Below are 22,500 nucleotides of genomic sequence, written 5' to 3' on the forward strand. Positions count from 1 at the left end.
TAAAATAAAGAAATTGATTGATATAATTGCTATGCTTAGTGTGTGACTCGTTGGTTTTTTAGAGTCGGGATAAAAAAAAGGACTGATCCAAGTATGAACTAATAAGTATAAGTATACAACTAATAACCAACTCATCGCTTTGCATTATCCGGATCCAAAAAAAAGAGTCAAGATATGATATATTGGTCATATCATTGTAGCAATTAAAATCCTTTTTGCACAAACAAAAGAAAACCAATCTGATTATGAGTTAGAAATCAAACTAGAAAATATGTAAGGTCTATGTCTATGAGTCATCACATAAAAGCTAATGTAGGAAAGCATCAATAGCAATTGATTTAGAATTAAACAAATCCGTTTATAAAACAAAAAATCAAGAGCCTTGAGTCAATCCAGACTGAGAAGATTGACTCAAGAAGAAATTTTCTTTTTATTAGAGGCTCCATTGGAAAATTAAGACCTAACCATTAATAGAGAAGTGATGGGAACGATGGAACCTGTAAATACATAAGATTTTATTGAAAACAAATCTTAATGATTTATTGGAAGGATAGCGAAAGGAACCAGAAGACAATCCATTTATTTTATTACGAGAGATCATGGGTTACCTATACAAATAAAATAACTATTGAAAGACTAAATATGAAAGAGGAAATATTCGCCCGCGAAGATTTTTTGTATATTATTTTTGTTCATATTCTTTTTGATTGCTAAATTTTAGCAATCGGGTATCCTAATTAGAATATATAAAAAAATTTGTTACAACCTTATAACAAATAACAAAAACAAGATTATCGAAAAAAGAATATAGAAAAATTGTCTATAACTACTGTCTATAACTAGAATAATTATTTCTATCTAGAACTATTAGATCTATAAACTCTAAAATAGAATATATATTCTAATATATATATACAAATAGAAATATATATAAATTTTTATTCTACTAAATATTCGACTAAATACCCTCCATCTAATAATCTAAGATTCTAATACTAATAAATAGATTCAAATAAATAGATTTAACTAAATTAAGTGAAATTCAAAGAATACCACGATTCAGTATATTATTTTATTCCTCAAAGACATGTATATACATTTTTTTTAATCATTTTATTGGCGAGGAGCTGGATGAGAAGAAATTTTCATGTCCGGTTCTGTAGTAGAGATGGAATTGAGAAAGAACCATCAACTATAACCCCAAAAGAACCCGATTCCGTAAACACCATAGAGGAAGAATGAAAGGAATAGCTTTTCGAGGCAATCGTATTTGTTTTGGAAGATATGCTCTTCAAGCACTTGAACCCGCTTGGATTACATCTAGACAAATAGAAGCGGGACGACGAGCAATGACACGAAATGCACGCCGCGGTGGAAAAATATGGGTACGTATATTTCCCGGCAAACCCGTTACTTTAAGACCTACGGAAACACGTATGGGTTCGGGGAAAGGGTCTCCTGAATATTGGGTAGCTGTCGTTAAACCGGGTAGAATACTTTATGAAATGGGCGGAGTAGCAGAAAATATAGCGAGAAAGTCTATTTCAATAGCAGCATCCAAAATGCCTATACGAACTCAATTCCTTATTTCAACATAAGAATATAGAACCAAAGGAAAAAGACCTTTTGGATACTAAAAAAAAGCGCAAGTTTCTTTTTTTCTTTTGGACAAACAATATATCTTTTTTTCCTTTGCATTTAAATAACAGATAAAAAAACGATATGATCCAATCTCAGACCCATTTGAATGTAGCCGATAACAGTGGAGCCCGAGAATTGATGTGTATTCGAATCATAGGGACTAGTAATCAGCGATATGCTCACATCGGTGACGTTATTGTTGCTGTGATCAAGGAAGCAGCACCCAATTCACCTCTAGAAAGATCCGAAGTAATCAGAGCTGTAATTGTACGTACTTGTAAAGAACTTAAACTTAATAACGGTATAATAATACAATATGATGACAATGCTGCAGTTGTCATTGATCAAGAAGGAAATCCAAAAGGAACTCGAATTTTTGGTGCAATTGCCCGGGAATTGAGACAGTTAAATTTTACTAAAATAGTTTCATTAGCACCTGAGGTCTTATAAGATAAAAAATTAGAAGATATAAGATAGAAAATTTCAGATTAAGAGGAGACCATGATATGGTTATAGTATTTAGTATTATAGTTAGAGTATTTGAATTATTTGAATAAAAACAAATATAGAATTAATCAAACACAATTAATTATTAAACTGTGTTTCACGCATATACCTTTAATTAAATAATAATTAAATAATAAGAAAATTCAAATTTAGAGATTTACTAAAACAATAAAAAAAAAGAGTATGTTGATTATATCAAAACTAGATAAAAATAAAAATTTTAGTTTATCATGGGTAGGGATCCTATTGCTGACATAATAACCTCTATACGAAATGCTGACATGAATAGAAAAGGAACCGTTCGAATAGCAGCTACTAACATCACCGAAAACATTATTAAAATACTCTTACAAGAGGGTTTTATTAAAAATGTTAGGAAACATCAGGAAGGCAACAAAAAATTTTTGGTTTTAACCCTACGCCATAGAAGGAAGAAGAAAGGACCAGATAGAACTAGTCTAAATTTAAAACGGATCAGCCGGCCGGGTCTACAAATCTATTCTAACTATCAAAAAATTCCTAGAATTTTGGGCGGGATGGGCATTGTAATTCTTTCTACTTCTCGGGGTATACTGACAGACCGGGAAGCTCGACTCGAAAGAATCGGCGGAGAAATCTTGTGTTATATATGGTAATCTTTTTGATATCCGAATTCGATCCAGGCTTATTATTTCTTTGTTAAAAAAAATAGATAGGTTTCTAATAACATTCCATTCCTCTCCAATCCTCTTACATTAGTTAATACTTCAAGAGGATTTGCGATGGAATGAAAGAACAAAAGTGGCTTCAGGAAAGTTTCATTATTGAATCACTTTTTCAATTTCAATAATATGTCCCAAGTTCCTTTAGATAATGAAGATCTGGTTAAGTTATCTTTTAGCCAAGATAGTTTTGTGTTCTAGTGTATACTAAGGGATAAATTCGGAGAAGTATAAAGCTCGCCTTGTTGCAAAAGGTTTTTCTCAAAAGGCCGGAATTGATTATGAAGAAGTTTTTGCTCCGGTGGCTCGAATTGAGACAATTCGATTAGTTATTTCTTTGGCAACTCAACAAGGATGAAAAATTCACCAAATAGATGTCAAATCAGCATTCTTAAATGGAACTCTTGAAGAAGAAGTTTATGTCAATCAACCATTGGGTTATACTGTGAAAGGGCAAGAAGATAAGGTGTTGAAGTTAAAAAAGGCTTTGTATGGCCTTAAGCAAGCTCCAAGGGCTTGGTATTCTTGCATCGATGACTATTTCCAGAAGAATGGCTTCACAAGATGTCCATATGAGCATGCTTTGTATATCAAGGAGAATGAGGATGGAAAAATAATGTATGTATGCTTGTATGTTGATGATTTAATTTTCACAGGATCTGATCAAAAGATGATTGAAGAATTTAAGAAGTTGATGACAAATAATTATAAGATGACGGATTTGGGGCTGATGTCATATTATTTGGGCATTGAAGTTAAGCAAAGTGATGAAGGTGTCTTTTTGTCTCAGAAGTCATATGCAGAAGCTATTTTAAAAGAATTCAAGATGGATAAATGCAATTCAGCTTCTACGCCAGTGGATTGTCGAAATAAGTTGTCAAAGCATGATGATGAAGAAAAGGTGAATCCAACTTTGTTTAGAAGGTTGGTTGGAAGGCTGAGATTTTTGACATGTACAAGGCCAGATATCTTATATGGAGTTGGACTCATTAATCGTTACATGGAGGTTCCAACTTTAACTCATATGGAGGCAGCAAAACGAATACTTCGATACATCAAAGGTACACTGGATTATGGTTTATTTTACTCTTCCCAGAACAATTTCAGATTGTATGGATTCAGTGATAGTGATTGGGGAGGAGATGTTGATGATAGAAAAAGCACAACTAGTTTTGTGTTTTTTATGGGAACTGCTGTTTTTGCTTGGAGTTCTAAAAAACAAGCAATTGTTACACTTTCAACATGTGAAGCAGAGTATGTTGCAGCAGCTTCTTGTGTTTGTCATGCAATATGGTTGAGACGGATGTTAAAAAGTTTGAAGTTTGCTCTAGATGGAGCAACTGATGTTTTTGTTGATAATAAGTCAGCTATTGCGTTGGCTAAAAATCCGATCTTTCATGATAGAAGCAAACACATTGATACCAAGTATCACTTTATTAGAGAATGCATTGGAAGGAAAGAAATTCAACTCAAGCATGTACCATCCAAAGATCAAGTTGCTGATATTTTTACTAAAGCTTTGAAGTTGGAAGATTTCAGCAGATTGAGAGCTGTTCTTGGTGTTACTAAGGGATAAATTATAAGTTTAAGGGGGTGTATTGAAATAATGAACTTATAATTAATAGTCTTTAATTTGGTTCACTAGAGTGTCCAAGAGTCATTTCTGTATCTGTGTCTGTATCTGTATTTATAGAGAGTTAATGTGGTTTACTAAGAGTCATGTTTGTAATCTATAAATACCTATCAATACAAGAAGAGAATTTCTTCCAGCAATTATACTCTTCCTCAGTACCTCTGAAAGTTTATTTATTTGATCCAACAAGAACACTCTAAAGGATCCGATGAAAAAAAAGGATCCATTTTGACATAAAATGGATATATCCATAGACCGCTGACTTATATTTATGAGATGATAAAATATGGCAAAACCTTTACCACGAATTGGTTCACGCAGAACTGGACGCATTGGTTCACGTAAGAATGCACGTAAAATACCAAAAGGAGTTATTCATGTTCAAGCAAGTTTCAACAATACTATTGTGACCGTTACAGATATACGAGGACAAGTAATTTCTTGGTCCTCCGTTGGCACTTGTGGATTCAAAGGCACAAGAAGAGGAACACCATTTGCTGTCCAAACCACAACCGGAAATGCTATTCGGACAGTGGTGGATCAAGGCATGCAACGAGCAGAAGTCATGATAAAAGGTCCTGGTCTCGGACGCGATGCGGCATTAAGAGCTATTCACAGAAGTGGTATACTATTAACTTCCGTCCGGGATGTAACCCCTATGGCACATAATGGCTGCAGACCCCCTAAAAAAAGGCGCGTGTAAAAATAAATAGTGAAGAGATTTCAAGAGAAATAAATAATTCAACGAATTCACAATAACAATATTATTATGGTTCGAGAGAAAGTAACAATATCTACTCGGACACTGCAGTGGAAATGTGTTGAATCAAGAAAGGACAATAACCGTCTTTATTACAGACGCTTTATTCTGTCTCCGCTTATGAAAGGCCAATCCGATAGGATAGGCATTGCGATTCGAAGAGCTTTGCTTGGAGAAATAGAAGGAACCTGTATCACACGTGCAAAATCTGAGAAAATATCACACGAATTTTCTACTATAACAGGTATTCAAGAATCAATACATGAAATTTTAATGAATTTGAACGAAATTGTATTGAGAAGCAATTTGTACGGAACTTGTGACGCGTCTATTTGTGTTAAGGGTCCTGGATATGTAACTGCTCAAGACATCATTGTACCACCTTTTGTGGAAATCATTGATAATACACAGCATATCGCTAGCCTAACCGAACCAATTGATTTGTGTATTCGATTACAAATCGAGAGGAATCGTGGCTATCGTATAAAACCGACAAAAACCTTTCAAGACGGAAGTTTTCCTCTAGATGCTGTATTCATGCCGGTTCGAAATGCAAATCATAGTGTTCATTCTTATGGAAATGGGAATGAAAAGCAAGAGATACTTTTTCTCGAAATATGGACAAACAGAAGTTTAACTCCTAAAGAAGCACTTCATGAGGCTTCCCGTAATTTGATTGATTTATTTATTCCTTTTCTACATGCAGACGAACAAAACTTACATTTAGAAAAAAATCAGCACAACTTTACTTTACCCCTTTTTACTTTTCATGATAGATTGACGAAATTAAGAAAAAATAAAAAAGAAATACCATTGAAATACATTTTTATTGACCAATTCGAATTGACTCCTAAGATCTATAATTGCCTCAAAAGGTCTAATATACATACATTATCAGACCTTTTGAATAAGAGTCAAGAAGATCTTATGCAAATTAAAGATTTTCACATAGACGATGTAAAACATATATTGGGTATTTTAGAAATAGAAAAGCATTTCGCAATGGATTGACTAAAGAATCAAATCGAAATCCATTGGATTTCAATTCATTTTCGTCTTCTTTCGAAAAATAAAAAAAAAATCCAATTTAGCTCTTAATACAGGATCATTCAAGTCAGGTTTTTTTGTTATTGGGATAGGTGAATTCTTATAGATCCATCCTCCGAAGGAACCGGACATGATAATTTTTTATCATCCGGCTCGAGCAAGAATCAAACGAATCAAACAGATTCTTTTCCTCTAGGCCTCAATTTTAATCGATGTTCGGTCTCTTCTTTCTTTGACCATGTCTAACTTTCTTCTCATGTTGGCATCATCATCCGCCTCAAAGTAAAGCACTTTTTTGGGACTTGTGACACCAATGTCTATTAGGATATAGGATTCGATTTCATAGGAGAGGAAGAATGGAGTTTCTCCCGTAGCCATCCTTGGGGAAGTCCGGTAGGCCTATCAGACACATGGTAATTGGTCCACCTAGTCAGGGTCAATGAGTTCTAACCTTTTTTTCAAGCCTTGGACGATAGTATGGTTCGTTACTTCTGTTATTATGTTTCTCTAGGGGTAGGCCATATAAGTGAATCAAAGTTTAAGGTGTAGCTACTGGCAGTAGGTTTTGAAAGCTGTATTGTCAAATTGTTTCCGATTATCCGTAATGATTGTATGTAAGATTCTATACCTTGTGAGTATTTGCTATCCAAAAAAATAGTTGTCGTTGTTATGGCTGACATTGGCTTGGTTTCCACCCATTTGGTGAAGTGGTCCACTATAACTAACATGTACTACTTCTACTTCTTGGCTTTGGGGAAAGAGCCTATGATGTGAAGTCCCCATGTGGCAAAGAGCCATGCTGGATTGATGATTTTCATGGCTGAAGCGGGTGACCTTATCACTAGGGAATACCTTTGACAAGCCTCGCACTTCTTTACATACTCAACTACATCCTTCGCAATTAATGGACAATAGAGTCCTTGTAATTGGATCTTTCTAGCCAATGCTTCTCCGCCCTAACGGGCTCTATCGTCTCCCTCATGTATTTCCTTAAGGATATACTGGGCCTTCTTGAAGCCCATGCATTTTCATCCATTGATGGATGAATAACTTTTAGTAGAGGCCTTCCCCTAATGCTGAATAACGTCTGACTTTTCTTAGTACCGAGTCATGAGTGAAGTTGTAGCCATATTGTTTCATTCACTTGAATAAGTATGCTGCAACTAAATAAATTGATATGAACTGTGAAAGGTTGTGGAAGGGAAAAGGATAAAGGCTTTTAGGGTTTTTAAAATTAATTGTAATCGTCATGCATTCCTACATTTAATAACATATTGGGATGAACTACCGGCAGCACTAAATTTACTAAATATCAAGAACTAGCACAAATATACCAAAAGTATCATAAATATTCAAAACAATTGCAAACTTAAATTCAAAATTTCAATAACTTCAACTTTAGAAATTGAAGTTTCAAGCTCAAATTTCGAAATTTTTTAGAAAAAACAATAAAATTAGAAAATAAGATTGACAATTTGATTTAAGAAAAAAATTAAAAATAGATAATAATGGGAAAAATGAGAAATTAGTTAATAAAATGATGGGAAAAATAATAAAATTAGATAATAATAATAATGGGAAACCAATTATTAGAAAGTGGCAAAATTTGAAATTTTTTTAGAAAACTTAAATTCAAAATTTTAATAACTTCAACTTTAGAAATTGAAGTTTCAATTTGGAAAATTTCTATAAAAAACAATAAAATTAGAAAATAAGATTGACATTTGGATTTAAGAAAAAAAATAAAAAATAGATAATGATGGGGAAAAATGAGAAATTAGTTCATAAATTGATGGGAAAAAATAATAAAATTTGATGATAATAATAATAGTGGGAAAACAATTATCAGGGAGTAGCAAAATTTCGAAAAAAAATAGAAAACTTAAATTCAAAATTTCAATAACTTCAATTTTAGAAATTGAAGTTTCAAGCTCAAAATAATTATTAGAGAGTAGCAAAATTTGGATAATTTCTAGAAAAAACAATAAAAATAGAAAATAAGATTGACATTTTGATTTAAGAAAAAAATGAGAAATAGATAATGATGGGAAAAATGAGAAATTAGTCAATAAAATGTTGGAAAAAAATAATAAAATTAGATAATAATAATAATAGGAAAACAATTATTAGAGATTAGCAAAATGTAATACCAACTGTTCACTTTTCCTTATACCAATTGTACTACCTCATTCTTTTGCTAAATATTTATGTCTTGCTTAATATATAACATATATTTTTTAGGGGGACTACCGAAAACGAAACCACTATTCCTCAGGGCGGTGTCGGAGACCGGAGGGGCTTTGGCCCCCCGGATTGTAGACTGTGTCCGCCACTGTGTGTCACCGATGAGTCCCACCAAGTCCGGCGAGCCCGACACCGCCATGGCGACCCCGTGGAATAGTCCGTGCTTGATAGGATCATATTGATTATTGATATAACAACTCGAATTGAATATCACTAGTACAAAAATGGCCTTTAGTGACCCCTTATTGGCAACGGTTTCTAAACAAAACCGATGTCAATGGTCTTTGATGTCGGTTTTTTCAAAAAACCAACCCCAAAAAAGACTTATTGACATTGGGTTTTTTTTAAAAACCGATGCTAAAGAGCTTTGGGGTCGATTTTGATAGAAATTATTGCCAATACTATGATCATAGGCAACCGTTTTTTAGAAAACCGACCCAATGTTTTATTATTCGTTACTGTTTTTATATTACCGACTCCAAAGACCTTTCAATTTTTTAAGAAATGATCATTAGAGTCGGTTTTTAATAACCGTTGCTAATATTATTATTATTAGGGTCGGAGAAATGTGATGTGGGTAGAGAGAGGTTTCAAGAAGAGAAAGATTGCAGAAGAAGAAGAGAGCAAGGACAAAAGGGTGAGAGCATATGCATATGCAGAGGAAACAGAGGAAACTAAAACCAGCAACTGTAACAGTAACAATGACCAGCGGCGGATGTAGGGGGGTCAAAGGGGTCATTTGCCCCCCCCCCTTCATCCCCAAAAAAAAAAATTAGTCCTAAAATAAGAGGTCAAGTGCAAAAATACTCCTAATGTTTAGCAATTTTACCCTAACATCTAAAATGGTACAATTTGGCAAATGCAATCCTTTGTCTTACTGCTTGCTCCGTTTTTTGTAGTAAAATCATTTACACATGCTTGAGGCTCATCTTCCCATTTTCCACGAAACGATTCTTGCTTCATGCACCATTTCTCGTTCATTTCTACACAAGATCAAATGTTAATTATATATATATATATATATATATATATATATATATATATATATATATATAGTGAATTTCTAAAAATGAAATAAATTAAAAATACCTTGAGCAAGGAAAGATGAACATAATATAACTATGCATAAAATAAAAATGAGGGATTTCACTGCCATTTTAATCTGTTAATGATATTCAAGTTGTATAATTTCTTGTACATAGACAATGGAATTGGCACAAATTTATAGCAGGATAAATGACTAATTTTGGAATAATTTCTTTTGGATTTTCAATATTCAGAAACAAGAATTTATTTCTTATCATTATATTTGTTAATGTAAATAAGTTGAGATTACATGAGATTTTTTATTCTTTTTTTTGGAGCTATGAGTGCCAGAAAGTTAATTAAAAGAACAAAAGCAAATTTCGGAAAAAAAAATTAAAGGAGATGTAATAATTGGGGTTGATTAGATTTTAAAAATTAATAGTTTTTAATTTAAATTCAGTTTAATTTTGAGAGCAAAAAGTAGTAGTTAATAGAGCAAAATCATCCTATAATATCATTATAGTTTTATTAGAATTCAAACTCTGGTTAATTAAACATGTTTTCCCTCAATAATTATAGGTTTTTTTAAGTAAAAGTTGAATGAAGAGGGAGAGAAGAACACATCCAGACATCCCATCTAGGTTAACACTTGCATAAAGCAAACTCGAACTTTCAACCCGAATGTTATGAAAGAAGAAAATAATTTCAATCCGAATGTTATGAAAGAAGAAAATAAAGAAAAGTCATACAAGATGAAAAGAAAATTCAAAACTTTTTATGTTTGATTTTAAAGTGCAGGGATTACCAAGAAAATAATATTAAAGTTGCATGAAGAGGCAGATAGAGGGGGGTCGGCCCCTCCAACCATAACCAGAGATAGTTCTGACCTTGTCTCCACAAAGTTTGAGGTTGTCGGGTACTAAATTATTGATTTGATTAAACTTTGATTAGGTATTTGATAAATTTGGCATTTGACCTAGAACTTTGATTCGGTATTTGATAAGTTGGGGATTATATGATTAATACAAAATTAAATAATTGATTTTGTATTTAGTTACAAAATTCAACTAGATTAATATACGATATGCGATCAATATCTCAAAGTTTGTTAAAAATTACTCTATTTTATTTTTCTAGTCAAAATCTAGCTTAATTTTGAGACACCGTGTAAACTCATGGGACCGAAAAGAGACATTTGAAAGAATGCCTGGTTAGGAATAAGAAAAAAAGTGACACGTGCGAAATTAGGACTTAGGGTTTCTAGACCATATTTTGAACCATAAATTTGAGATGTTTAGGGTGGTGGTTTTTAATGTTTAGTTTGAGATCAAATAGATAAAAAATGACTCTTCTAGGAATATTAAAAAACCCGAAAAAAGTTTCACATTAGGGTTAGGGTTCCAACGTGTCGGGACCCTATTTTCATTAGAAACAGGCCAACAGGAAAATTCCACGGCCTACGGTAGTGGGACCTCATCCTATTTTGGCCTAATTCTGTCCTCTAGGCTCTCAAAAATGCGGTTTAGTGATTTTCACACGGTTTTACCCTATTTTTCATGAATTCTTTTTTTTTTTACCTAGTTATTGGATTTCGACCATTAATTTTACTTTTTAACCTAATTAATTAATTAATGGTTGACATGTAATAATAACATCACTTTTAGAGCATCTAAATTCACTTTATACCGGAAAAAAACATTTGAAAAAACGCCCGGTTAAAATGAAAAAAAGAGCGACACGTGTGAAATTACGGTGTAGGGTTTCCGGACCCTATTTTGAACCATTAATTTGATATGTTCAGGGCTAATGTTTTGAATGTTTAGTTTGATATCAAATAGGTCAAAAACGTCTTTTTTAGGAATATAAAAAAACAAAAAGTGTCAAATTAGAGTTAGGGTTTCGCCATCTCGAGATCCTATTTTCATCGAAAACGTACCAACATACAAACCCCATACCCTAAGATGGTGGGGCCACCCTATTTTAGCCTAATTCCGTCATCTAGGGTCTCTCAATGCGATTTAGTGATTTTGGCGCAGTTTTAACCTAATTTTCGGTGAATTATTTTTTTATTTTTTTGACCTAACACTACGCCAAAACCACCTTCAGATGACAGTTAAAAACCGTCGTCCCGCACGATATAAATATGTCACAGGGCTCGCTTCCATATGTTGCAACTTCAGATGACGGTTAGGTTCTATCATGTGAAGATACGATGCATGACATAAGCCTAGTTTCGTATTGTCATATTAATCTTGTTACGATGCAGCTTTTTTATTATTAACGTCACCTTTAATGTCATCACATGACATACTAATAATTAAAATGGTGAAGTAGATATATGGGAAATTGGCATATTGGTATTCGCGATGACAGTTTTTATAATAATTTATGTCGTTGTAGCTTGTTTCAGATGACATATGTCTTGATCAATCATGTCAATGGATTTATTTTCAGATGATAGATTCGTTTATTTTAATGTCTATGTATTGTTGTTTAGATGATATTTTTTTAAACGTAAATGTCACTATTTGCCTTCTTCTTCGAATGAATTTGGTTATTGAAACATAATCAAATGAACAAGAATTTATGCATATCAATGATTTTAAATTTGCCAATCTGTTTACATTTGAACTAGACTAATGCTCATAATCTGTTTACATTTGAACTAGACAAATTTCTGAATGTATGTAAAGGTAAAAATAATAAGCAATTAATACATCTCCAAATCTGTCAATCTTTCAAAGGCTTGGTGTTGGAAGTAAAATCTAACTTGATCTGCATATATCTAAGTTATTATTAGGCCCAGAATCCCCAAGTCTTGATATCTGCAAAACCAAATGATGCTCATTAATTACGTACCGTATACAGAGAGACCTAATAACTCTCATTTACCCTTTCCCCTTCCTAGACCTTTTACTTACCCACCCACAGTATAAATATGAAGCTTTTAACAATTCTCAAGATTCCACAACCCAACACTATACTTACTCTAGTTATATGGATCATGGATAGACGTATAAGGGACCTCCATAGTCGTGTTGAGGCGTAGATTTCCCTACTCGGGCATGAGGCACCCAGGTGGCTTCTCAATAGTTATGCACCTGACCGTCTGCAATGGACTTTCGTGATGAAGGGTCCTCCAAACACCCATTATGAAGGAGGTGTATTCATAGTCCATATGTGTTGAAACATCTTTCCACATAATTTTGATTTGACAAAATTGTTTAAGTATAATTCAAATACATATTCTAAACACACTAAGTTTAAATGCTTTGATTTATTCTACTAATGTGTTTGTTCAATGTTGAGTTAAAATTGTTTATAAGACACAAGAATTAAAAGGCCAAAGCCCAATATGGAAGACAAGGCCCAAGTCAAACAACTCAGTACAACTCGGCCCGCGTTTGTCAAAACGCTGTCGCTTTGGACAAAACGCAACTCAGCAAAGAGAAGGATCTAGAAGACCTTCGGGAACAACTTCAAGATGAAGCTGCTGAGTAGTCTCGACAAAGCGTACAAGACAGCAGCTGGCAATTGAAAACTTCCAGACAAAGTATTTCTACTTTGGGTAAAGTTCAGACGACACAGTATGCTGTCTAGTTGACTTTACCATAAAAGGAGAGACAGTCTGCTGAGCTGACCGAGGACAGAAGATACACAAATCTGATTGGCCGAGAGCTCTGAGCAAGTCAGGATGACAACGACATGTAGCCGTTTCCCTCCAACGGTTATTTCGAAATTCGAAATGACGGATGACCAGACGTCTCTATAAATAGTGCTATCAGAAGCTTCACTCTACACAGAACTTGATCAAGCCATTACGCTGACCAAATTTCTACACAAGTTCTGCAAGAAAAGAAGCAAAGCAAATCTTACACTACAATTCATACATCTGTGTAAAAGTCTAGAGTGATTGTTTCAATCGTCTAATGTGTCTTAGCAAATCTTTGTATAGGACAAAACACTTATCATTTCTAGAGATAGAAAGGAGAGGCTGAGTACTCGGTTTTAGTACTCAGCAAGAGATTAGGATTGAGTAGAGGTATAGAGGAAGGTACTCTTGTCATACTCAGTTGCTAAGATTGTAAAAGGTTTGAGGCTCTACCTTTAAAGAGCTCAGTAGAGGATTCGAAATCTCGGAACGTGTTCCGGGGACAGGATGTAGGCTTAGAAGAAGCCGAACCTGGATAAATCTGCTGAGTAAAGTATTTCTTACCTTTAACTCCTTATTTATATTGCTTGCTTAAAATAACCAAAAACTGACCAAGTAAAGAGGACAAGTTGAGTTCTGCGCGTTAAACGTCTGAGCTCAGGAATAGACTCTAAGTGCTATCTTCTGACTCAAGCTAAGAAACTGACCTAGTCACCAGTTGACTAAGCCAGTATCTTGCTGTTTACTCAGCGCCGCTGTTAAAACCTTTTTCCTTAGAAAAAGAAGTCTGCCCTAATTGCGAAAAAATTTAAATAGTTCCTAACCCCCCTAGGAACTATACTTGCAACCTTACAAGGGACCAACAATTGCTTTTGCTAATTCGAATTGAAGGGTGATATAAAATCGGTCTATTTCCGGCATCATATCCATAGTTAGCGCACTCATCCTAGTTAGAAACTCCAGCTCCGTATCAAAGTCACGGTCGATATCGTCACTCACATCAATATCGTCACTATCAGCAATATCGTCACTATCATCAATATCGTCACTATCATCAATAAGAAAACCGTTAGGCTTGTTATCCAGGAACTTGTTCAGAAATACTGTAATGAAAGGAAGATAGGAGTTTGTCGCTAGGTATTTGACCAGATAGGATCGTCCAGTTCCTATAGAACCTATCATTGAAATAACCCTAGAGGGGGATAGGGCTAAGCGGAGCGAAAAGGGTTTTCCATGAGATGGGAAATGAAAACTATTCACCCCACACGAGGTTTGTGAATAAGCGGTTGTCTGATAATAAGCAAGGAATATCCGTCTTTCTGCTAAACATGGTGTATTGAACTCATAATTCATTAGATACTTTTTATGAATGTCAACTAAGTATCGTAAATAAATTGCTCTCGGCTCTTCAATCATTTGATAACCAGAGTCATTCTTTGATAAATGATCACCATGAGTCAGACTCAATAGAATTTGATCAATCCTTTTTTCTGTCGTTAAGGTGGAGAACTGAACCAAGAATTCTCTTTCTTTATCATCAATCGAATCACTGTTCGCGACCAATGATTCTATTTTATCATCAATCCAATCACCGTTCACGTTTTTTATTTTTCTTATCAATGAATAAATCTCTTTACTTGTATGACTTAGATGTCTCGTATTTCTCGAAAAAGTGATTCGATTGATGGGATTTGGTATGATACTTATGAGATCGATGAGATTGATATTCAAAAATTTCTTCTTAGAACGGATTGATTTAACCCCATAAGTGGGACCACCACCCCATAGCATGTTGCCGCCAAAAGCAGAACCCCGCATTTCTTCTAGAAAATCTCCTAATTGTTCCAGAGCAACTAGAAAGAGATTCTTTAACCAGAAAGAATTCAGTTCAGATGTAGGATACCTATCCAGAAGTTTTCGCAACTCAATGATGTATGATGGAATCATCAAAGATTTGACCTTTTCGAACTCTGTCTGTAACTCACTATAGGCTCGGGAAACAAAAAGAAGATGTGTACGAACGAGATATCCAGCAACAAGAAGAAGGAAAAGGATTGAATAGAGGAACTTGTTAAGCCCAAAATATACCTAAAATATCATCAATAATTACATCAATATTGTTACGAATTTATGATATTTATAACTGTTTAGAAAGCTTTTACTCTCGAATATGTTTCTTTCATGCAAGGTACATAAATATTTGGTAAAATCCAAATAGGAGTAAAACGAGCTCAAAAATAGAAGAAAAGCCCTACAAAAGGAGTCAAAGACGATGGAAATTAATAACGCCAAGTCGAGGACACGAACGAGAGCCAAAGAAGTGAAAAATGCTCTATGCCATGACCGCGGCCCCCACAATTCACGGTCGCGACACGCGTCGCCAGTCACCTTCCCCCTTTCGTCCAAAGGCTGAAAAATCAATTCCCCATTCTCGGCAGAGAATTTCCATTCTCGGTAAGAGCAGAAATCTGCCAAGTACAATGAACACATGTTTAATTCCAAGAAACACGTTCGTTCAAGCGGATAGAAACGTCTCTTCACAGCGGACACGACCCTCCACAATGGACACGACACTTCAATCACGACCCTTCAACATCTATAAATAAAGAGTTGATTTGAGAGTTGAAACAATTAATAAGAGAGTTAGAATTTAAGATTAGTGCAAGAGTTATGCAGAAACTCTGACTCAGAAATGAGTTAGAGATTAGATTTCAATTCTGTAAAAAGCAATATGCTGTACACACATTGTTTATTCAATAATAACAAATTCAGTAACGTTTAGACATTGTTCCAGTTTAGTTTACATTTTGGTAGTGGACCGACCCAGTCTCTATTACGAAGATTCAACGAGAAGATTGAGTAGAGGATTCGCCCCTGAGCCTGACAAACTCTAATGAAACCCAAGGAAAGGATTGATCAACCCGTTCACTTGCAAGCCGTCGAAGAATTCAATGCTCCATGTTCTCTGTAAACTTGTATCAATTTATATTTCATCTAATAAAGTCTGTTCTATTCGATAGATTTTTATACAGCACTTATGGTAACCAATCCACTAAAGTGACTGCTGGTGTTTTCATTAAAACGTATTTAATCCAAAATCTTTACAAGCAAACTTTGTTGAACACTTAGGCAAATTATTATCTCGAAAGAGATTTAATTTGATTAAGGGCAACTATCCCGAAAGGGTTTTGTCATGTTCAAAGCCAATTAATTAGAGGTTCCGTCATTTATTTCATCTTTATAATTCGTACAAAGTTTAAAGTTGTTTTCTTTACTTAATGCAAACGAATACATTCGTTTACTTTTCTAAATAGTACTAAAAGTTCCTATCTTGCAAATTCATTCTTAAATCAGAATATTTTCTAACGTTTTCATACTCTAATCTAATTCTCATTCTAGCAATTTCAAAACCAAAACCGATTAAACGATTTTTCCATATCATAAACCTAAGAGTAAATTTAACCGATTGTAAATAAGTTTTGTTAAAAAAAACGTTCCCTGTGGGATCGATATCTTTTATTACTACAAGCGTATACCGTGCACTTGCGGAAATCGCTCAATAAGTTTTTGGCGCCGTTGCCGGGGAACGCCAAATTTTTAATAAAAATTTATATTTTTCGTGTTTTATTTCGAACCTTGGTTTATAATATATTTATGTATTTATTTATTTTTATAGTTTTTATATTGAGGATGGTCACTAGGACTAAATCCTCGTTGTTATTTAACGTTTGCAATTATATGTTTGCAGATACAAAAAATTCAAGTTTTTTCAAAGATAACCTGGTTATCAATGAAATTCACAGAAGGAGTCTACAGAAAGGAAATTTGGCTAGCAGATATATCAGAAGGGAAAGAAGATTTTTGAAATAGGATGTCAGACGTGACAGATGATTTTTTTTTGAAAATTTACCTCTTCCCAAACACCTTTAACCCTTTTCTATACACTTAACCTTTCACCAAAACATCATTTCTCTTTGTAAAATTTTTTTATTCAATTTCTACGCTAAACCCAAATAATTTCACTTTTTATACATCTATCTCTCTAAGAAATCACCATGGAAAATCTTCTCAGACAGATGAGCAAGTAGGATGAAATTATCTTATCCGTCAGGAAGGAATTGTATACTTTTAATATAGTTTTGAAAGTTTCGGTTCATGTGCGTAGTTCCAGTTCGTGCACAAAACTAGAAGTTTGGGCATTCAACCGCAATCAGTAGATCCTTAAATTGAGAAAACGCTAAAAAAAGAAAGCGCTTAAAAAAAATAAAAAAAGAAAAAAGAAAAAAAAGAAAAAAATATACAATAATAATTTCAAGTTGGGGTACAATTCTACTTTCTTTTATTCCTGCTTGAAATTATTCCAAGGTAAGTTAAATGGACAGAACCATTATTTAAAAAATGGTCTAAGTAATTGATTCTGTCCATGATTTTGATTCTCCTTGAGAATTCTTAAGGATTATCACATTTTTTTTAGTTTTTAGTTTTTCATATTTTAATTTCTTACATTTCATTTTAGTTTAGTTTATACATTAGTCTTTAGTTTAGTAATAATGGTTAGATTAGAAATAAAAAATTTGTGATTACTGAACGATATTGAAAATATGTTATGTACCTTAAATATGTGTAATTGATTAGGAAAGTGTCTTTAGATTTCGAAAAAAAAAATCTCAATTGAATTAAAAGTTACACAAAATTTAAGTTTCATAATTAAAATATCTACTGTGACTTTTGTTTGATGTTTTGAAAATTTCTGAACTTACTGAGAATGTGAATTCTCAGTTGAGAATTTGCCTTATAAATTTCTGAACTTACTGAGAATGATTCAGGATTTTCAAAATTTCAAGGGAAAGGAAGAAATTTTTTTTTTTTCTGAACTTACCGAGAATCGAAATTCTCTGCCGAGAATTTAAAATTCTCGGTAACTTCAGCGAGTAATAAAAAAAAAAAACTTTGCCGCGACCGCGCGACACGGGCTTATATCAGACCTGTATCTTTCCTTTTCTTCTTTAGTTCATGCACCATTTTGAAAATTTAAGTTTGTTTATATCCAAATGGTGTGAATTTACACATTTTCGATCCCAACAGACACCTTGAATTGTGCTGGATTGCTTATAAAATAATCGACAAAGATCAGATTTATGTTACTTACATTTTCTCTTCATCTCTATCAGACATAATCTGATTTCTTCTCAGTTATCAAACCTTTAAAACACAAAATTACAGAAAGTTTTTCTTCCATTAAAAAGCATGATTTCCAAGCATAAATTTTCCATGAAGATTACTGCTGTACGCAACAAGCGTCCTGATTTATCATAATGCTACGGTGCACCGTTTTCCATTCACATACATGATGAAGAACGAAGATATTATAAAACTATTTGTTGTATATAGTTTGTATATTGGTTTGTTTTGTGTTTGTTCTTTCGGTAACTTGTATATGTGTTCTTCTAATTTTAATAAAACTATCAAGTTTGATTCTTGATTCTTTTTGCTTAAACATACGTTAACCATACAAGTTATACGACTACATCTGAATCTAAGTTTACATGAAACAGTAAAATTTTTAACATGCATCTGTAATTATTTTTAATGAATCTGTATTCATTTTAGAACTATTTCTGACAATCTGACTTTTCATATATATTACATACTAATACGGTATAATCATTAATAACTATTGAACAAATATTATGACCATTCATTTTATATGATAATTCTTAGTTTTGTTCTGTATATCTGTTTTTCAATTTTGATAGCATATCAACTTTGATTCTTTGATTCATATGTGTTCACTATGCAAGTTATTCGAATGAATCTGTACCTAATATTAAAATGTATCAGTATAAACTTCAAACATAAATGTGTATATGATGTTTAAGTGAATCTGTATATCATGTCATTAATCTGTATCAGTTTCAATGCTTCAGATTTAATATGAATAAGTGATTAATAATTTGTATTGACTACTTTTAATTTGTTTGTTTGTTTCTGTATGTAGGATCGTTTTTAATCTTTGTTGTACATATGTTCTTGTTTCATTTATGTACACATGTGTTATACAATAAAACTTCATTTGATTTCATACTTTTAATTTTTCATTTATGTCTGTTCAGATTTCTACACTATTATCACATGAATCTGTATAAATCACTTTAATGCTAATAAGTTATGATAATTATTAACTAGATAATAAATTTTCATTTTCATGCAACCATTGAGTTTAATTTTAATTATGAAATTATGAACTTATATCGTGTTGATTATTATATATATCCGTATGAATTTCTTAAAATAAAACATACAATTTTTTATATGAATCTGTATCAATTCGAATAAGGTTAATGATTAAGGTTAAATGTTTCATTATCTGAATGCTTATTTAATTTGAATAAAGATCATGTTTAAGTTTTAAGCATGAATAAATACCTACATGAACTTACGTTCCATATCTTTTCGATGATTAATTTACCTTATGTGACTTAATGCACATTGATTCTACATTAACTCTAATTAGGAATTTAAAGTTTTATTCCTAAAAATTTAATACGGATAAACCCTTGGTTTCCTTGCATTTAATGTTTTTCAATTAAGTTCTTAAGTGCAGGTACAGTTTATATTAAGTTTAGGAGACAATTAATCAATTAAATCACACAAACCAAGTCAAAATGCACCTAAACAAACGTCTATGACCAATTCTCTATCGAGAATTTATTATTCTCGGTAAGTCCAGCGAAAACAGGTCGAAATCAGAGTGAAAAATTCTCTGAATTTCGCGTGCCGCGACCGCGGCTAGACAATTCTCGGTCGCGACACGCGACCTGTAGGCGGGGTTTGGCTCGAATTTGAACAAATTTTTACCTTTTTCTATTCTTAACCCCTAAATTCATACCTCTATTAGCCTATCCCTTATACATACATTCCATAAACTCTATTTCAAACACATTTTCTTTTTCACAACTCAATTCCACACCATATCACCTTTACTTTTTACCAATTTTTACTTCTCCAAAATACATCTTTCCCGAACACCACATCCATAACCTAACCCTTTTTACACACAATGCCTAAACATCATCAGGTTACTAACCAGGTTTGCTCTACATCTAATAATTGTTTGCATGTTGAATATGGATCCATTCAGCATTATTTCAGATGGGGTTGGGCACATGGTACAAGCACTATTATGGACATCGTGCATAGTAAAACAGACATTATTGTATTGTTTACTATTTCCTACTTTAAAATGGAATGAGAGGATTACATTTAGGCTTTCGGTTAATATATGAAGTTGGGGATGACAAGATGAATATTTAGTTTGGATATCATACAAAAATAATTTATTGTTAAGCCATCAATTTTCAAACCAATCCGGTTTGGACATATTTTGCCTAGTTTAGGTGAATTTACTTCCAAGTACACTTTTAGCGAGCTCATTAAGGATAATAGTAATTTCTATTTTCAATAAATTTTTATCCTATTTTCTTTTTGGGCATATTAAAAAGGGTAAAGGATTTGAAGTCAAGATTTATTTGTTTATTCTGGATTACATCTTCAAGGAAGTTCACATAGTAATAGTATTAAAGAGGATAGTAATGCGAAGACACATTTTTGTGAGGATGACGATATGCATTATGACAAGGATGAAGCCGGTAAGGAAGCGGAGCATGTTGATGCCTCCACACAAGCACAAGGACATGTTGGTGATGAGCACAGTGTTGATCAAGTTCATTTGCGAACAAATTTTGAACTATATGAATGCACCAAACCGTCAAATGGTTTTGCGGTTAGATGATATTATTGACACCAATCAAGAAATGAGTTCCAGAATTTAGGCGGTGGATGCCAATATCCACACTTTGAGAAGCGAGCACACATCACCATGACGCCAGTTATTATCATTTTTCCGTCGTCACAACGTCGTGACCACACCGTCTCCACCGGGTTCACCTTCACAAGAATAGGTTTTATCTTATCTTTTCTCAACTCATTTATTTTTATGTTATTTTTGATTAAGTTTGGTACAATTTCAATTTCTATTTATGTTGGATACAATCCATTTCATATTTATCTATTTTCGTACAATTTTGCTTTATTTGGTACAAATTTTTCGTGTTTTATCAATTTTTGCACCAATGAGGACATGGTCCAAATTAAGTGTGAGAGGAGATATTGCATATATCATTTTATTTTTAGTACGAATAAATTTTTATGCAACGAATAAGAATAAATAATTTTTAAGCAACATTTATAAATGCAACACTTGTTTTATGCAAATGCAACATATATTGCAACACAATGTATTTAACACTATTTTTATTAACTTAACATTTTCATATGTTTATAAATTAATCATAAAGTTAATATGATTATTTTTAGGTTATCTTTATCAATAGAAATAATATATTTCTATACGGGCTATGTTTTAAATTTTTTTCATAAATCTCCGATACGATTTTTAAGTATGAAAATTGTCTCGAGTGAATGTATTTAAGTAATAAATTCTTTATTTTAAATCTCTAGTTTATATCATGCAATTCATGATACAATAAATCTTATTTTATGTTTTCAATTAGGTTTATAGGCATTAAATTGAACTAACAATTTTAGCTCGGTTTGATTTCGTCTTACATTAACACCAATTGAAGTTTTTAAGGAAACTTTAGCCATAATACATGTTGAATTTTAAGTCAATATAGGATGAATGTGCTATCTTTCTTTTTCCCAATTTCAATATTATATTTCATATTAATTAATCAATTAGCTAAATTCTTAACTTTTGGCCACGATTGAGACCAACCTTATCACAATCGAGGTATGAAAGGGAATAAAATTAAGTACCGTTTACTTTTGGCCACGGTTGCGACCACCCTTATCACAATCGAGGTATGGAAGGAACGTTAAAAGCAAAAAAAATAATAAGCGTGTTTAAGTTTAAAGTAATGATTGCGTCCACCAATGGCATGGTCGGTACCTCTTAAGCAAACACAAAGCAATAAAATACGTATAAGGTTACGGTTGAAACCACCCTTATTTCGGGCGTAACCAAGCAAATAAAATCAAGTACTTATTCATTTTAATATATCTCATATATTAGTTAGGTTTGGGAAAGGAAATTTTTGTGCTTTGAAATGCCTTGAGATGAAAGATTCAATTACATGCATGCTTATTTCGTCCCGAATGCTTCAATACAAAATTGGAAATACAAGACGAATGATATATCGTATTTATACTAAGTTAGTTTGATATTTTGCGTATAAATTTGCCATGCGAAGTTAGTCTTTTCGGCTTA

At 33.0% G+C, this 22,500-nt stretch overlaps 1 protein-coding gene, 1 long non-coding RNA gene and 1 pseudogene across 2 annotated transcripts in view; 1 reads left to right on the plus strand and 2 right to left on the minus strand.

Moving 5' to 3' along the window:
- LOC136208561 (uncharacterized) overlaps positions 1-22,500 on the minus strand; it is a 32,300-nt gene that overhangs the window by 2,341 nt on the left and 7,459 nt on the right. The window lies entirely within an intron of this gene.
- LOC136209678 (DNA-directed RNA polymerase subunit alpha-like) lies at positions 4,678-6,301 on the plus strand. The gene is made up of 2 exons (XM_066001224.1): positions 4,678-5,179; positions 5,264-6,301. The coding sequence occupies exons 1-2, from the start codon at positions 4,769-4,771 to the stop codon at positions 6,251-6,253; spliced, it is 1,401 nt and encodes a 466-aa protein (XP_065857296.1). The 5' UTR covers positions 4,678-4,768; the 3' UTR covers positions 6,254-6,301.
- Positions 14,061-22,500, minus strand: part of LOC136208919 (protein Ycf2-like) — a 14,461-nt pseudogene continuing 6,021 nt past the window's right edge.

Source organism: Euphorbia lathyris, chromosome 10 (genome assembly GCF_963576675.1).
Source record: "Euphorbia lathyris chromosome 10, ddEupLath1.1, whole genome shotgun sequence".
Taxonomy (NCBI): Eukaryota; Viridiplantae; Streptophyta; class Magnoliopsida; order Malpighiales; family Euphorbiaceae; genus Euphorbia; species Euphorbia lathyris.